Source organism: Strix uralensis, chromosome 19 (assembly GCF_047716275.1).
Source record: "Strix uralensis isolate ZFMK-TIS-50842 chromosome 19, bStrUra1, whole genome shotgun sequence".
Lineage (NCBI taxonomy): Eukaryota > Metazoa > Chordata > Aves > Strigiformes > Strigidae > Strix > Strix uralensis.
In genome coordinates this window covers 16,060,603-16,074,107 of record NC_133990.1, presented here as the reverse complement: position 1 = coordinate 16,074,107, position 13,505 = coordinate 16,060,603, and the positions used below count along the sequence as shown (strand labels likewise).

Sequence of the window (13,505 nt, the reverse complement as noted above, 5' to 3'; positions counted from 1 at the left end):
AGGCTCGGAATAAATCAATGGCACATCAGGCATATTTACATAAAGTATATAAAGCGCTGAGAACACTAAATTTAGAGCATAGGCTCTCTACTTGCAAATCGACATGTTCTAACTGGCTGCAGCCATGAAGACAAGCCTTTCTTTAGTGAAATAATTAAAAGTATACTTGCAAAACAAGATTGAAATCAGGGATGTAAATAAGGCTTTAACTTGCGTATTTAAATCATGATTAAAACGAAGAATCTGACACTGCTATGCTGAAGAATTATTCCCCCTGTGTTGCGGTGTACGGTGTGGTGGGGACTAGAGCCAAGTCTTGCCCGTACCTGGGGCACGGCCGTGTCTGACCTGGGGAAACCTGAATCGTGGCGGGATGGTCCTTGTGCTACTGAACTAAATGAGCCGGCGGGGGACTCATTTCACTCCGCACAGTCTCGTTCTTGGTGGCCCAGTTAGTAAATTAAACAGGATGAGTTTAGGGTGTTGGGGTCCGCGCTTGCTCCCGCGCTTCTGCTATTTCAGGTGCCGTCAGGGTTGTGTTTCCTTGCAGAAACGGGGCTCTGCCCGAGGGGGAGCATCGTCCTGCTGCTTCCCTCGGGAGAGGAGGGAAGGAAACTTTTTCGGGAGCCGCCTGTGGTGCGGGGCAGCGGACCCTGGGTGGGCGTGGGGGCATCCTTCCCTCCCGGCTCCCCATCACCGCTGCCGGGCCAACGCCTCTGGGCTTTGTCCCTGTGCTGTTCCCGGGGCTAATAATACCCAGGAGGAGGCGGCGAGCTGCCGGCAGTGCCTCTGTCCCGAGCCCGCTCCGGGAGCGATGCTGAGCCCACTCCGGGGAGCGCGTCCTCCCACAGCCGCCTGCTCCCACCCGCCGTCCCCGCAGGCACATGCCCGGGGCTGCTGCCGCCTCTTCCCTTGCCGTGCTGGCCCCAGTGCCTCCAGCACAGCCTGGCTACCTGCTGGCTTTCCCAGCGCCCTTCCCTATATCCCCACCAGCCCCCGGCTCAGCTCTCCCCGCAGCTTCCCTTGGGGGTGATGCAAATACCCCCATTATTTCTGCTTCTGCGCCCAGGGGTGTCAGATCAATTACCTTCATTTATTTCTGTTCCTAAATACAGGTGTTTGTGCTGGATTTTCTCATTTGGGGGAAAGAAGACTCTTCTTGAAACAGGGCTATTAGTTGCAAACTGGATTTTTACCCATTTCTCACTGTCCCCCTTTCCCCATGTTGGTGCCTGTGGGGAGACCCAAAACCTGCTGGGTCCGGCACAGGCTCCGCGCAGGGTTTGCTCTCCAGGGAGGATGCTCTGAGCAGGGTGGGAGCAGCAAATGCCCCAGCTCTGAAATAAGCCCCCTTTGAAGTCTGGGATGTCACTTAATCTTACTGCTTTTGTTGAGGTTTGTTCCATTTTATGGAGTAATAACTATTGTAACAAGCTAAAAATAACTGTTAAACATGAAGAAAGAAGTAAAGCTGCTTTGGGCCCTGAATTTCCAGTTTAATTCCCTTCTCAGGGAAGCTCAGACCTTCTGAAACAGGTTTAGCAGTGCCTGGGCTGCGTGGTTGGTTGTGGCTTTTCGGTGTGGCGCTGCCGGCACAGGGAAGAGCCGGTGGCAAGGAGGTGTTGCAGGGCAGGACAGCAATGGGTGGGAGATGCTCCTCTTAGAGGTTTGGCAGCAGCTCTCCCGGTGCCACATCAAGGGTGGAAGCTCCTTGCAGAGAAGTTGGGGGCATCCTGGGAGGATTGAGGGAGGAGAAAGTGGCTGGGCTGGGGCCACCTCGTGCCCTCGTTGCTCAGGGATGCTGATGGTGCAGCCGAGCAGCAGCGCTGCGGTCCCGGGTGTTGCTCCGAAGCCCTCCGAAGCCTGAGCCCAGCCCCGTGCGCCGCTTCCGTGCCCCGTATGGCAGAGCCGTGCTGGCAGAAGTCACGTAGGCAGAGCAGGAGCCGGTGCCAGCAGAGGAGTGTCCCGTGTCTGCAGCATCTCTGCCCGGCGCTGGCAGGGGCCCCGGTGTCGGTGCAGCATCGAGGGCAGGGAGGTGCCTGCCCTGGCACCATCCCGCTGTCCCCCGCGTGCCCGACTGGCGAATGCAAACTGAAAGCGCTGCCGGTGGTTTTGGCGTTGCTGATGGTTGTGTGTGGTGAAAGGGTTCACGTGCTGTCCCCGCTGCAGCCCCCAGGGCCCAGAGCACGGCCCTGCCTGTCCTTGCAGGCAGCACTGGGCAGCGGGCAGGGATTTGGCAAAGGCTGCGGCAGCAGAGGAGGTGCCGGAGGTGTTCAGCCTGGTTTGTGCCTGGCAGGGGTGAGCTGGGGGCGGGGGGCTGTGGGGGCCGCTGCCAGCCCTGGGTGATGGGGGTGACCTCCGGGGCCGCGGGTGCGAGTGCCTGGGCGCGGCTCCGGTGCCCGTTTGGTGAGAGGGCGGCTGCACGCGGTACAGCTCGTCCCGCCGCCCGCGCCGCTCCCGGCCCACGCGCTGAGTCAGCGCCTCTGCGTGGGGGGGCTCCAATGAGTAAGGGTGGGTTGGAAGGGCCGTGCAGGCACATGTGTGCGTGTCCTGTTCTGGGGAGGGGGGGCCCTGCCGGCACCCTGCCTGCTGCCCCCCCTCCCCTCAGCCCCACGGCACCGCTGAGCCCTCTCTGGAGGAGCTGCACCATCCCCTTACCCTGCGCAGGCGTTCGGCGGGCAAAGCGGCAGAGGCAGCCACCTCTCTGCTTCTCCCTCTGTTCTAGTACATCGAAGCCATCAGCAACAAGCAAGGCGAGCTGGAAAACTACGTCTCCGACAGCTACAAGACAGCTCTCACAGAAGAGAGGAGGCGGTTCTGCTTCCTGGTAGAGAAACAGTGCGCGGTCGCCAAGAGCGCGATCACCTACCACGCCAAGGTGAGTCGGCCCCACCAGAGCTGCCAGTCTGCCGCCGTGTTCCCGTGGCCCCTGGGCTGCCCCAGCACTGGGAGGATGCTCCTGTCACGAGCTGTTGCCTATGGAGCCAGCTGATACCCTGAATGCTACGGCTGGTGCAGCCCCCACAGCTCGGGGGGCAGAGGGGAAGGAAAACACCAGTGGGTGACCCATGGACAGGGTGTCCCAGGTGCTCCCGTGCTGGGAGAGGCTGACGACGGGGCACGTCTCCCCTGGGTGCTGCTCTGCATTTCAAAGCAGCTTCTGGCTGCACGAGGTAGACGGGAGCGACGGTGGTTTGCCGGTGGCAGAGCCTGGGAGCGGATCCTGCTTGCCCAGGCAGTGCCACCCCCTCCGCGGTGAGGCTTCACCGGCACAGCAGAGCTGGCGGTCACGGTCCCCGAGGTCTGAGGGTGCTGCCCTGGCAGAGGCTGGTCACGTTCCTCACACATCAGCTCATGATTTACAAAAGCAGGAGAAGTGTAAAGCAGTGACGTCCCTGCTCGGAGCTGGAGCAGCACTGCCCGCCTGGCAAGGCTCACTCTGACCCTCGCCTTCCCACCTTTGCTAAGGCCAGGGGTTGATTAAACCAGAGACTAAACTGCTGCTCCAAACCCCTCTTGCCCATTCCTGGCAGCTCACATCTCCTGGGCCCCAGGCTGGAGTAGCCAACCTGGGGAGCCAGGGCCCCCTGCGCTGGTCCGGAGCGGAATCCATCCGGATGAGGGCTGGGAGTGTCGGTGCTGCTCCCGCAGCCTCGTGCTCCCGTTCTGGTTGTTCCCCACCACCACCCCCTGTCGCTCGCAGCACCCATCTGTCACCGCCGCGCTTGGCACCGGGGAGCAGGAGAAGGAGTTTGGATTAGTCAGCACTGTCCTCGCACTGCGCTGCGGGCTGGATCCGTGCTTGGCATATGCGAACTCCTCCTGTAGTGCCAGAGGAGGAAAAAGAATCCCCCCCCGGGGTGGGGTGACAACAGGCATGAGGGTGCCGGCACCTGCAGCATGGCTACAGCAGGGTGAAACCAAAAACTTCTTGCAGCAGCAACACGTGGAGGGTGACTTTGCAAGGAGGACTCTGCAGGTGGCTCGTCCAGAGCGCGGTGGGCATATGTGTGACACAGGTGCCCGGCCCTGCACCAGCCTGGCAGCTGGGTGGGCCTTGCTGGCTAAAAACACTGTCCTGCTGCTGCCCATGGCTCCCGAGGACGCTGGCAGCAGCCACGGTCTGGGCAGCGAGGCTGCGCCTCGGCTGGAGCCGGTGGCCAATAGCGGGGAAACGTTCTGGCACTTTGAAATTGGATTTGGAGGGGTTTTTTGATACTTGGGGACCAAGTCGTCTCCAGATGAGACCGGCTGTGAAGATGGGCAGAGGCGTCAGGTCACCCTCTGCTGCAGAGCGAGCCATCAGGCGAGCTAGCCATTGGGCAAGCTAGCCATCGGGCTTACCAGAGCCACTCCTCCATGATTCCTCATGGCGCAGTGTTCGGGCAGGTGGTGGGGGTCTGCGTGGTGGCGTTTGGCTGGGGAATGGCCTTGGGGGGGTTTGGGACATCTCCTCCCTCAGTGGCGCACAATGGGATGCTGGCTCACAGGGCACGGGGGTGTGAGCAGAATAAGGGCACGTTTAGCTCAAATCTTTTTTTTTCTTTTCCTGTGGCTCGGGGCACGGCGGTGGATGGCGGCTGCTGGTCCTGACCACGTGCAGGGAACAGCGGGGTTGAGCTCTTGAGGGTGGTGGGGCCAGAGGCTCCTGGGGCTGAGCAGCACGGAACAAGCAGCTCGTCCCTTGGGTGACAGCAGGAGTGCAGACTGGGCCTTGCCAAGCCTTCGGTTGGGTTTTATTTTCCATTTGTATTTAGTTCTAGCTGAGCCCAGCACCCTGCCCAGCTCCCTACAGCCCCTGGAGCTGCCCCTCACAGGGTATTGGAATGAGCTGGGGAGATGAATTGCGTTTTCCTTCCCTCCTTTCCAGTTTTCATGACACCTTCCTGGCTCGGCTGCTGTCAGAGCCTGGAATCTGTCAATCCCCGTGTTTTATCTCGCCTGTGCCATGCACAGAGTCGTCGATCAATCTTGTGGCCAGGATCAGGCCAGCTCTGCATCCCGCAGTGCTGCCCAGGGAGGGCTGTGGAGCTGGGTGGGTTTTCTGCACCCCTGTGCCCTCACGCCTCGTCTTTCTCTGTTGCAGGGGAAGGAGATGCTGACGCAGAAGCTGCCGCTGTGGCAGCAGTCCTGCTCGGATCCCAACAAGATCCCGGACCGGGCTGTACAGCTGATGCAGCAGATGGCTGCCAGCAGCAATGGCACCATCATGCCCAACCCTCTATCTACATCCAAATCCAACCTCATCATCTCTGACCCCATCCCTGGTGCCAAACCTCTCCCTGTCCCCCCAGAGCTGGCACCTTTTGTAGGAGTAAGTATCTCCGTGGTGGAAGTTGTCCTGCCCTTCTGAGCAAAACTGGAGGGACAAGCCTGGGCCAGTGTCACCGTTGTCCTCAGCAAGTTGCCTTTTGGTGGAGCATCATCGGCGCGGAGGGCTGGGCAGCTCCGTGCGCTTGCCGCCCTGCGATGCGGGGAGGAGGACGGCTCGGCTGACGTGGGGACGGGCAGCCTGTCCCATCCCATCCCATCCCATCCCGCCTGGGTTGTGGAGCTCCGGAGGGGCAGGGGCTCCCCGGGGGGGTTTGGGGAACCTGGGGGCTGGACTCACCTGGCCAGGCTGGTCCCAGAGCTGGGGGGCTGGACCAAGGAGTAACCACAGGAGAAGGAGCTTGGAGTGACCCCTGAGATGAAAGACCCTTCAAAAAAGGGTCTCCCCCGTGATGTGGGGGCACAAGCTGAGCAGTAAGAGCTCAGGAGGGGTTTATCAGGTGCGAGGCAGCTTGGAGCAGTAAAACACCGTAGAGGTGACCCCGCCGCCCCCCCCCAGAGCAGTTTGTCTCAAGTGGGGGAACTAAACCCAACAGGCTGTGAACCACCTTCCCTGGAGCCGTGTCCCGCTGCGGGAGCTGCGGTGGGATGCCCTAATGAAGACGTTCCCCGTCTTCCCCCCCCTCCTCTCCTCTCTCCATAGCGCATGTCGGCGCAGGAGGCCATGCCGGTGATGAATGGAGTCTCAGGCCCAGACAGCGATGGGTACAACCACTGGTCTGAGATGAAGCCAGCACAGCCCAAATCTTTATCTCCTCCCCAGCCTCAGAAGCAGCTGAGTGACTCTTACTCCAATACACTCCCAGTTCGCAAAAACGTGCCACCGAAAAACAGCTACGCATCAGGTGAGGCTCTGTCCTCCCAGGCCTCCACTCCGGGGGCTCCCGGGGTGCTGTGGTGCTGGCTAGGAAAGGAGTAAAGCTGGGCTTTGCCATGGGTTTTCAGCTGGACAGGGTTTCAGCCCACAGACAGGATTTCCAGGAGGGAAAATCTTGAGGAATCTCGCACAAGGAGGCTTGTTCCCTTTGCCGTGACCGGCGGGCAGTGCCAAGAGCAGTGGCCTGACCCTGCCTGGGGTCCTGCTTGTTAAGGGGGAAGGTGTGAGTCATGCTGAAGGTTTTATTAGCACCTGGGGTAAAATAAGCAAGGTTAGAAACCTGTTGTGCCAGGCCGTGCCCGGGTATGGCCGCAGCGTCCCGGACTTGGGGCACTTGTTGGTCTCTGTCTCCCACCAGCCGAAAACAAGACGCTGCCGCGCTCCAGCTCCATGGCCGCAGGGCTCGAGAGGAACGGCAGGACGAGGGTGCAGGCTATTTTCTCTCACGCTGCCGGAGATAACAGCACCCTCCTGAGCTTCAAGGAGGGTGACCTCATCACGCTGCTGGTGCCAGAGGCCAGGGACGGCTGGCACTACGGAGAGAGCGAGAAAACAAAAATGTGAGAGCTGTCCCCGTGAACCGCTGCACCCCGGGTGCAGCCTCTCCTGGATCCTCCACGCATAAACGTGGGTTTGGCTTCATCCCGCGCCTTTGCCTTTCAGGAGGGGCTGGTTTCCTTTCTCCTACACACGAGTCCTCGACAGCGATGGCAGCGAGCGGGTCCATGCGAGGTAGGAGCATTGCCCGGGTGGGTCCCCGCACCCCTCCTGGGGCAGGCTTGTGGGCTTGGAATGGGAATATTCCCCTTCCTCCGGAGCGTGTCGTTAGGACACATTTGTGTGCCCAGAGAAGGGCAACGGGCCTGGTGCAGGGTCTGGAGCACAGGTCTGATGGGGAGCGGCTGAGGGAACTGGGGGGGTTTAGTCTGGAGAAGAGGAGGCTGAGGGGAGACCTCCTGGCCCTCTGCAACTCCCTGAAAGGAGGGTGCAGAGAGGGGGGATGAGTCTCTTGAGCCAAGGAACCAGCACCAGGACCAGAGGGAATGGCCTCAAGCTGCGCCAGGGCAGGGTCAGACTGGCTCTTAGGAAGGATTTCTTTGCAGAAGGGGTTGTTGGGCGTTGGAATGGGCTGCCCAGGGCAGGGGGGGAGTCCCCATCCCTGGAGGGGTTGAAGAGTCGGGTTGACCCAGCGCTGAGGGATCTGGTGGAGTTGGGAACGGTCAGGGTGAGGTGAATGGTTGGACTGGAGGAGCTTCAAGGGCTTTTCCAACCCCGATGATACTGGGATTGATTCTGTGAATAACTCCCAGCACAGGCGGGTGTTAGGCTCGGGGGGAGGGGGGGGGGGGGGCTTTGGCCATGGGGTCCCCCTCTGCGGGTGGATGGGGGTGTCAGCCCAGGGTGGGCTGGTGCTGATGCCTCTGCTTGTGTGCCCCGCCCCAGCCTGCAGCAAGGGAAGAGCAGCAGCACCGGGAACTTGCTGGACAAGGACGACATCGCCATCCCGCCGCCCGACTACGGCATGGCCTCCCAGGCCTTCCCGCCGCAAGGCGTCAACACCTTCAAGCAGAGGCCGTACAGCGTGGCTGTGCCCGCCTTCTCCCAGGTGAGCCCGCGGGGCAGCGGGGGCTTCTCCCACTTTGGGGCAAGGGGGGCGACTTTTTATAAGTGGGAGATGCTTGAGCACATCCTAGGGCGGTGGTCCCGGCTGGAGCCCTGCCCGCGGTGGCCTGGGTGTCTGCGGTATCCCCGTCCCGCCGCCGGTTTTAAAGCAGAAGGGTGAAATGTGTTAAAGCATCTTCTCAGTCTTGGCGTGGCGTGGACCACGTGGAGGTGGAGGAGGGCTGCTCTCCAACCTGTCTTCGTTGTTTGTAGGACTACCTAATGCCCTATGGTTGTGCAATTAAAGACTATTCCAGTGGCCTCTGCCAACCACCCTCCGCTCACTACAAGCCTTACACTAGGTCGACAGCTGTAAGTCCGAACGCACGCAATGTTGCCCTTGGGATTTACGGGCAGTTGGCCGCTTTTGCCTGGCAACCCGTGTGCCTTGTCCGAGGCCCTGTCTCCTGCCGAGCATCTGTCCCAGGGACAAGGGACAGGGATGCAAGGAGGTAGCAGGAGAGGAGACCAGCGGATGGGGAGGACGGGCCGGTTTGGCTCGCCTGGGTGGAACGGGCAAGGCACGGGGAGAGTGGCACAAAACGGCACCGTAAACCCCCAAAGGACAACACTTGCTGACTCCATGGGAGCCTCCCACCAGAAACAGGCTGTTCACAGGCAGCTGGAAGCGTTTTCTCTGGCACATGCCGATTGGAGCCGGTGATGGGCCCGTGGGGATGCTGGGGTGAGCGGTGGGGCTGGGGCAGACCCCAGCCAGGGCTGGTGATTGTCCAAAATGAGCTCAGAGTTCTTGGATAACAAGTTGGGGAGAACGCACGTGTGGATGGCACCAGCTTAACCCAGGAGCCACTGGCAGAGTGGGGCTTCCCCACTGGAATGAGCGTGGTGATGAGCCACGTCGGCTTTCCTGGAGCACCCAGCACGTGCCGGCGGACAGGGAGAGGATGAGGAGGGGGAGAGGCAGCCATGCAGCACCCAACCCTTCAGCGGGGCGTTCCAGAGAGGTGGCAGCTCCAACCAGGATCTGGCCCCTCTCTGCAGGGGATGGGACAGAAGCACAGCCCCACTTCTTGCTCTTTGCTGGGTTTGCCCAGCAGGGTTTGCTGCCGGGTTTGGGGTTTTGTGATTGGGAGCGTTCTGGGACAGTGGGAACGCGGGTCTCTGATCCCTGGTGCGTGGCCAGCTCAGAGCAGTGACTCCCACCCCTTCCTGGAGCGGTCCTGTGTTTGTCACAGAGAGCAGAGCTGCTCCGTGGCTGTATCCCAGGGCAGGTCCTCGCCCGAGGAGCAGCGTCCTCAAGGGATGTCCTCTGAGCCCAGGCCCCACCTGCTCCTCGGACCAGCAGAGTCCTTCCCCACTGCAAAGGCTGTTCAGTACCGGCTGAAGGAGAAAATGGTCCAAAACCCTGTGGATTTCTGGTGGGAGTTAATACAGACGAAACATGTCTTTCCACAGAACATTTCACTGGTGTCTCTCAGACTTGTTTAATCCCTTTTTGAGTGTCTCACACCTCGAAAGCGGCTGGAGCTCTGTACCACAGTGGGGCTGGGCAGAGCAGACCGGGGCTCTCCCGGCAGTTGCTTTCCCTTGTCTTGCCAGATAAAGTCCTGCTCCGAAGAGAGTGATGCAGCTTTACTCTCTGCTGTCTAAATCCCATTCAAATCATCTCCATAGCTTTTCTCTCCAAATGCATTGGCTCTCGGCCCTGGTGTCCCTGGGTCCTGATGCACTTTGGTCTGTTCGTGTGACCCTCCGGTGGCACCTGAATGGGCACAGCCCACGTCCCCCACCCCTCACCGTGCCTCCTCCCCTCCTCTCCACAGGGTCTCGACGACTACGGGACGAGGTCCGTCAGCAGGTAAGACTTCACCTTCCTCTCGCGTTACCTGAAAGCGAACTGTTGGTGTTGGCTCTGGGTGAGGCCATGGTGCCGTGTCCCCGTGGGGGTCCCTGCATGGGCTCCCTGGGGCGCAGGCGGTGGCTGGGATGGGGCCATGTGGTGGAGGACACGGTGCAGGTCTTGTCTGTGATTGCGGAGGGACCCAGCGTCTCCCGGGGAGGGCAGGTCCCAGGGGCAGCCCCCGCCGTCCCCAACCTCACACCCCTTGTGCTCCTCCGGAGTGAGTCGCGTCTCCACAGCCCCTCTCTGGGGCTTGCTCCCAGATAGCAAGGCCACAGAGAGCGCACGCTCTCGGGGTCTGTCCCCGGCACCTTCTCCCACCCAGCAGCTCCTCCATCCCCATTCCCTCTGCCTTGGAGCCGCCCTGTCTCGTTTTTGGGGCTAAACCCCAAACCCCAGGTGCCGGGCAGGGATCAAGCTCTGCGGCGGGGTGCTGGTCCCCGTGGTGCCGTGCCAGGGAGCTGGGCTCCTGGGCACGGTGCTGCCTCGCGGCGCGCGCCAGCGGTCCCGGCCACTCTGGCAGTCTCCTGTGCTTTGTTCCGCAGCGGCAGTGGGAGTTTGGTATCAACGGTGTGAGGACACCTTGGCTAGCGGCGGCCCCTTGCTGCTTGGAAGAGCTTTCTGCTTCTTTCCCCCCCCCCTTTTTTTTTTTTCTTTCCCCCTCGTTTCTCTTTCTCTACTTTTGGATTTTAAACTCTTGTGATCTTCAAGGAAACCATGGTGCTTCTCCACCCCTCCCTGGTGTTCACAGTGCCCTTGTTTCTGAAGTCTTTTCAGAGCAGAAACTGCCGATCGGTCTGTGCTCGCTTTGAAGCAGCCTGGATGCAGTTTACACTTTAGTGGGACCCAGTTTTTGTACTCCTGTGTGAATGTTAGCGATGCACTATCCCTCCTCGGGGGCTGCACGCCAGCCGCCTCGCACGAGCCTGGACAAACCTCCCAGACCGGAACAAATATGCATGGCCTCTGGTGTCCGTACTGTTACCGAGCATCCGGGCTGCCCGCGCCCGCGATGCCGCTGCCACGGGGAGCAGCAGCCCCGCGCCTCCCCTCGCCCCGATCCGCTTCCATCCAACTGCCGCCGTGGCGTTGGCAGAAGCAGATGGTGCAGAGCCCCCGCCCCGGGGAAAGGGCTGCTTCTGGGCTGGGGTCCTGCCGGCTGTGGGGCGCAGCCGGCAGCCCCCCCTGGAAGGGTTACTCCTGGTTGTTTTATAAATATATATATATATTTTTTGTAGCAAGGTATTGTTACCTCACGTTAGCGCTGGGGGCTGGTGCAGAGCCATCCGAGGATGTGCTCGCATCCTTAAACCGGGCTTGAGCGAGGCAGCGCCCGGGGGTCCCCCACCTCGGTGCTCGGGGTCCCGCTCCTGCGGCCGAGCCCGGCCGTAGCCCTTCCAGTGCCCGTGGCCGTCTCCACCGCCAAGCTGTACACGCTTTCTTTTTCTGATGTGATTTTTAAAACCTCTTACATTGCCTGTTTACTAGGACATTGCTGGCAATACAGACACACACACAGACAAGTTTTTGTTTTATATACTCGCCTGTGGGCGTATTGTAACAAGACCCTCCTGCATCGATGTCCTAATTTTGCTAAAGATTTTTAACCCAGGATATTTCATGCTGAATGACTGAATGTAGAGGGGGAAAAAAAAAAAAAAAACAGCCTAGCAAAGCCTGTATGGAGATTGTAAAGTGCTGAAAAACCTTTTTTAAAAGCCAGAGAGAAATGTGCCCTGTACTGAGTTATTGTTTGAATAAAAGTTTTATTTATTGCATTGAGCTGGGCCTCGGTGTCTTTTTCGGCTGCCATGCCTGTGTGCTGCCCATCACCGCCTGCATCGCCCACTGCGCATTGCCATGCCTTTTGGTTTTTGTTTTGGTTTTTTTTTTATTGTTGTTTTTTGGCCTTTCTCCATCCCCTCAGCGTTAGGCGGCCGTGGGAGACCCGGGGTGCTGCCTGCCTGCGCTCAGCCCCTGCGGGTTTTAAACAGCTTTGCTGAGCGGGAGCAGCTAAAACTGTTTAAGGGCCAACTCCCTGCTCCGTGCGCGGCTCGAGGGGCTGCTGCCGCTGGCTGCATGGGGCTGCGGCGGTGGGAAAGCGGCGATGGCCGGGGTGGGGGGAAGGAAGCCGCCCCCCTCCCTTCCGTAGCCCCCGCCATGCCTGGCCTCTCCTCTCCGCAGGTGGCTCCTGGCTGGCTGTGCCCTTCCTTCCCCTCCTCGCAAGGAGCCAGCGGGCAGCACCAGCAACTCAATAAACACAACTTTTCCTCCTTTTTCTTCTTTTTCCTCCTGTTTCCTCTGCCCGGAGGTGCTGTGTGCAGCGGGCTCTCGTGCCGGGGTGGCCGCCGGCTCGTAGCCCGGTTCCTCTCCTTAACCAACACCTTTTGTTCCCATCAAGGGCTCGGAGCATGTCCCGGTGTCCTCCAACCTGCCTTCTCTTTCCCTTGCAGCCCCGATGTTGAAGTGGCCAGGTTTTGAGGTGCCCCTGCCCATAGTTAGTAAGTTGATGCTCTCGGGGGGGCTGAGCCCTGGGTGTGCTGGTGCTGGGCAGCGGGGGACGGCCGTGGGGCTGCGTGGGGACGGTGCCACCGCTCTGCTTCCCCCCCGCACCCGGCCGAGCGAGTTCCCCTCCCTCGGTCACCGCTTGTCCCCAGGCCCGGTGGCGGGAGCTCCCGGTCTAACCGCGCTGCGTCTGCACGGCTCCTCGCTCCGCCGCCACGCCGGGAGCCCCCCGGGCCACGCTCCCCCCGGGGCTGCTGAGCTGCTGCTCCCGCTGCTTCCCCTGCTCCCCGTAACCAGCCTCTTTGGTCGTAGGTCTCCGCTGTCCCACCAGCGCCTCATCGCTGCGTCGCCGTCCCCAGCCCTCTCCTGCGGGACGGGCGGATCCGCACTAATGTCAAGTTTTTTGAGCAGCTTCTTTTGGTTGTAGACAACCCTGGGGACGCGCCTTGGGAGCCTCCTCGTCCCGATCCCGGCTGTGGCCCCAGGGCAGGGACGGAGGAGTTTCCCCAGGAGCCGAGACCCCCCTCGCCGGCATTGCAGAGCCCAGGAGAGCCCCTTCCCCGTTTCTCTTTGATCCGTGAGCTGGTTTTTCCGTGGCTGCCAGAGCAATGGCTCTTCTCTGCCAGAACAAAAATAGTTAAATAATAATCCCTGGTGACTCATCAAAGCAACCTTTCCTCTCCCTCCAGTCCTGAGAATCTATTTTGGCATCCTGGGGGGAAAAGTGATCTAAGAATCTGCATTAATTAGGTGGGAAATTAATTACCCTATTTTTAAGCAAAAGCCATTTATCTTTTGAGGAAAGCAAAAGCAAACTGGGAAAGGGGCTGGGGGCGGGGGGCAGAGAGGACCCAGCCTTTTCCTCCTGCCCCATGGGGACATCCCAAAGCTGGTTGGGTCCAGGCAGAGGGAGCCTGTAACGGCGGCTGCCCCTGACGTGGTTTAACCCCACAGTCATGTTTGTCTTGCTAACGCTTCCCCCGTGGCGGGGACGCCAGGGCTGTGCCCCACAGGGGGACCTGCCGGTGGCCCGGCCGTGGGACGTGGCAGTGCCGGGGCAGAGTGGGGCTCGCTGCCACAGGTACACAGCTGGTGGAGCAGAAAGGAGAAGGTTTGTGCAGCTCCCTGGGGAGGGCAGGGGGCTGTGGCTCTGCGGCTCCCTCAGCCCCTGTGCCGGGTACAGGTTTGGAGCTGACGGCTCCAGGCAGCCCAGGGGTGGCCCAGAGGTGCACCCCAGGCAGCTGACGGTACCCCCATGGCGGCCTGTCC

The 13,505-nt window shown here is 60.5% G+C and overlaps 1 protein-coding gene across 10 annotated transcripts in view; it reads left to right on the top strand.

The window, feature by feature from the left end:
* The window catches only part of BAIAP2 (BAR/IMD domain containing adaptor protein 2), a 47,834-nt gene that overhangs the window by 31,600 nt on the left and 2,729 nt on the right, over positions 1–13,505 (top strand). Inside the window, exons 7-16 of one of the 10 annotated variants that reach the window (XM_074889652.1) lie at positions 2,726–2,878; positions 5,087–5,314; positions 5,975–6,176; positions 6,567–6,768; positions 6,872–6,940; positions 7,652–7,814; positions 8,084–8,182; positions 9,655–9,689; positions 10,283–10,292; positions 12,142–12,232. In XM_074889652.1, coding sequence (XP_074745753.1) covers positions 2,726–2,878; positions 5,087–5,314; positions 5,975–6,176; positions 6,567–6,768; positions 6,872–6,940; positions 7,652–7,814; positions 8,084–8,182; positions 9,655–9,689; positions 10,283–10,292; positions 12,142–12,232 — 1,252 coding nt within the window. Of the gene's footprint in view, positions 1–2,725; positions 2,879–5,086; positions 5,315–5,974; positions 6,177–6,566; positions 6,769–6,871; positions 6,941–7,651; positions 7,815–8,083; positions 8,183–9,654; positions 9,690–10,276; positions 10,421–12,132; positions 12,233–13,505 lie in introns of those variants that run through there. The other 9 variants (XM_074889643.1, XM_074889645.1, XM_074889644.1 and 6 more) reach the window with 9 other exon arrangements.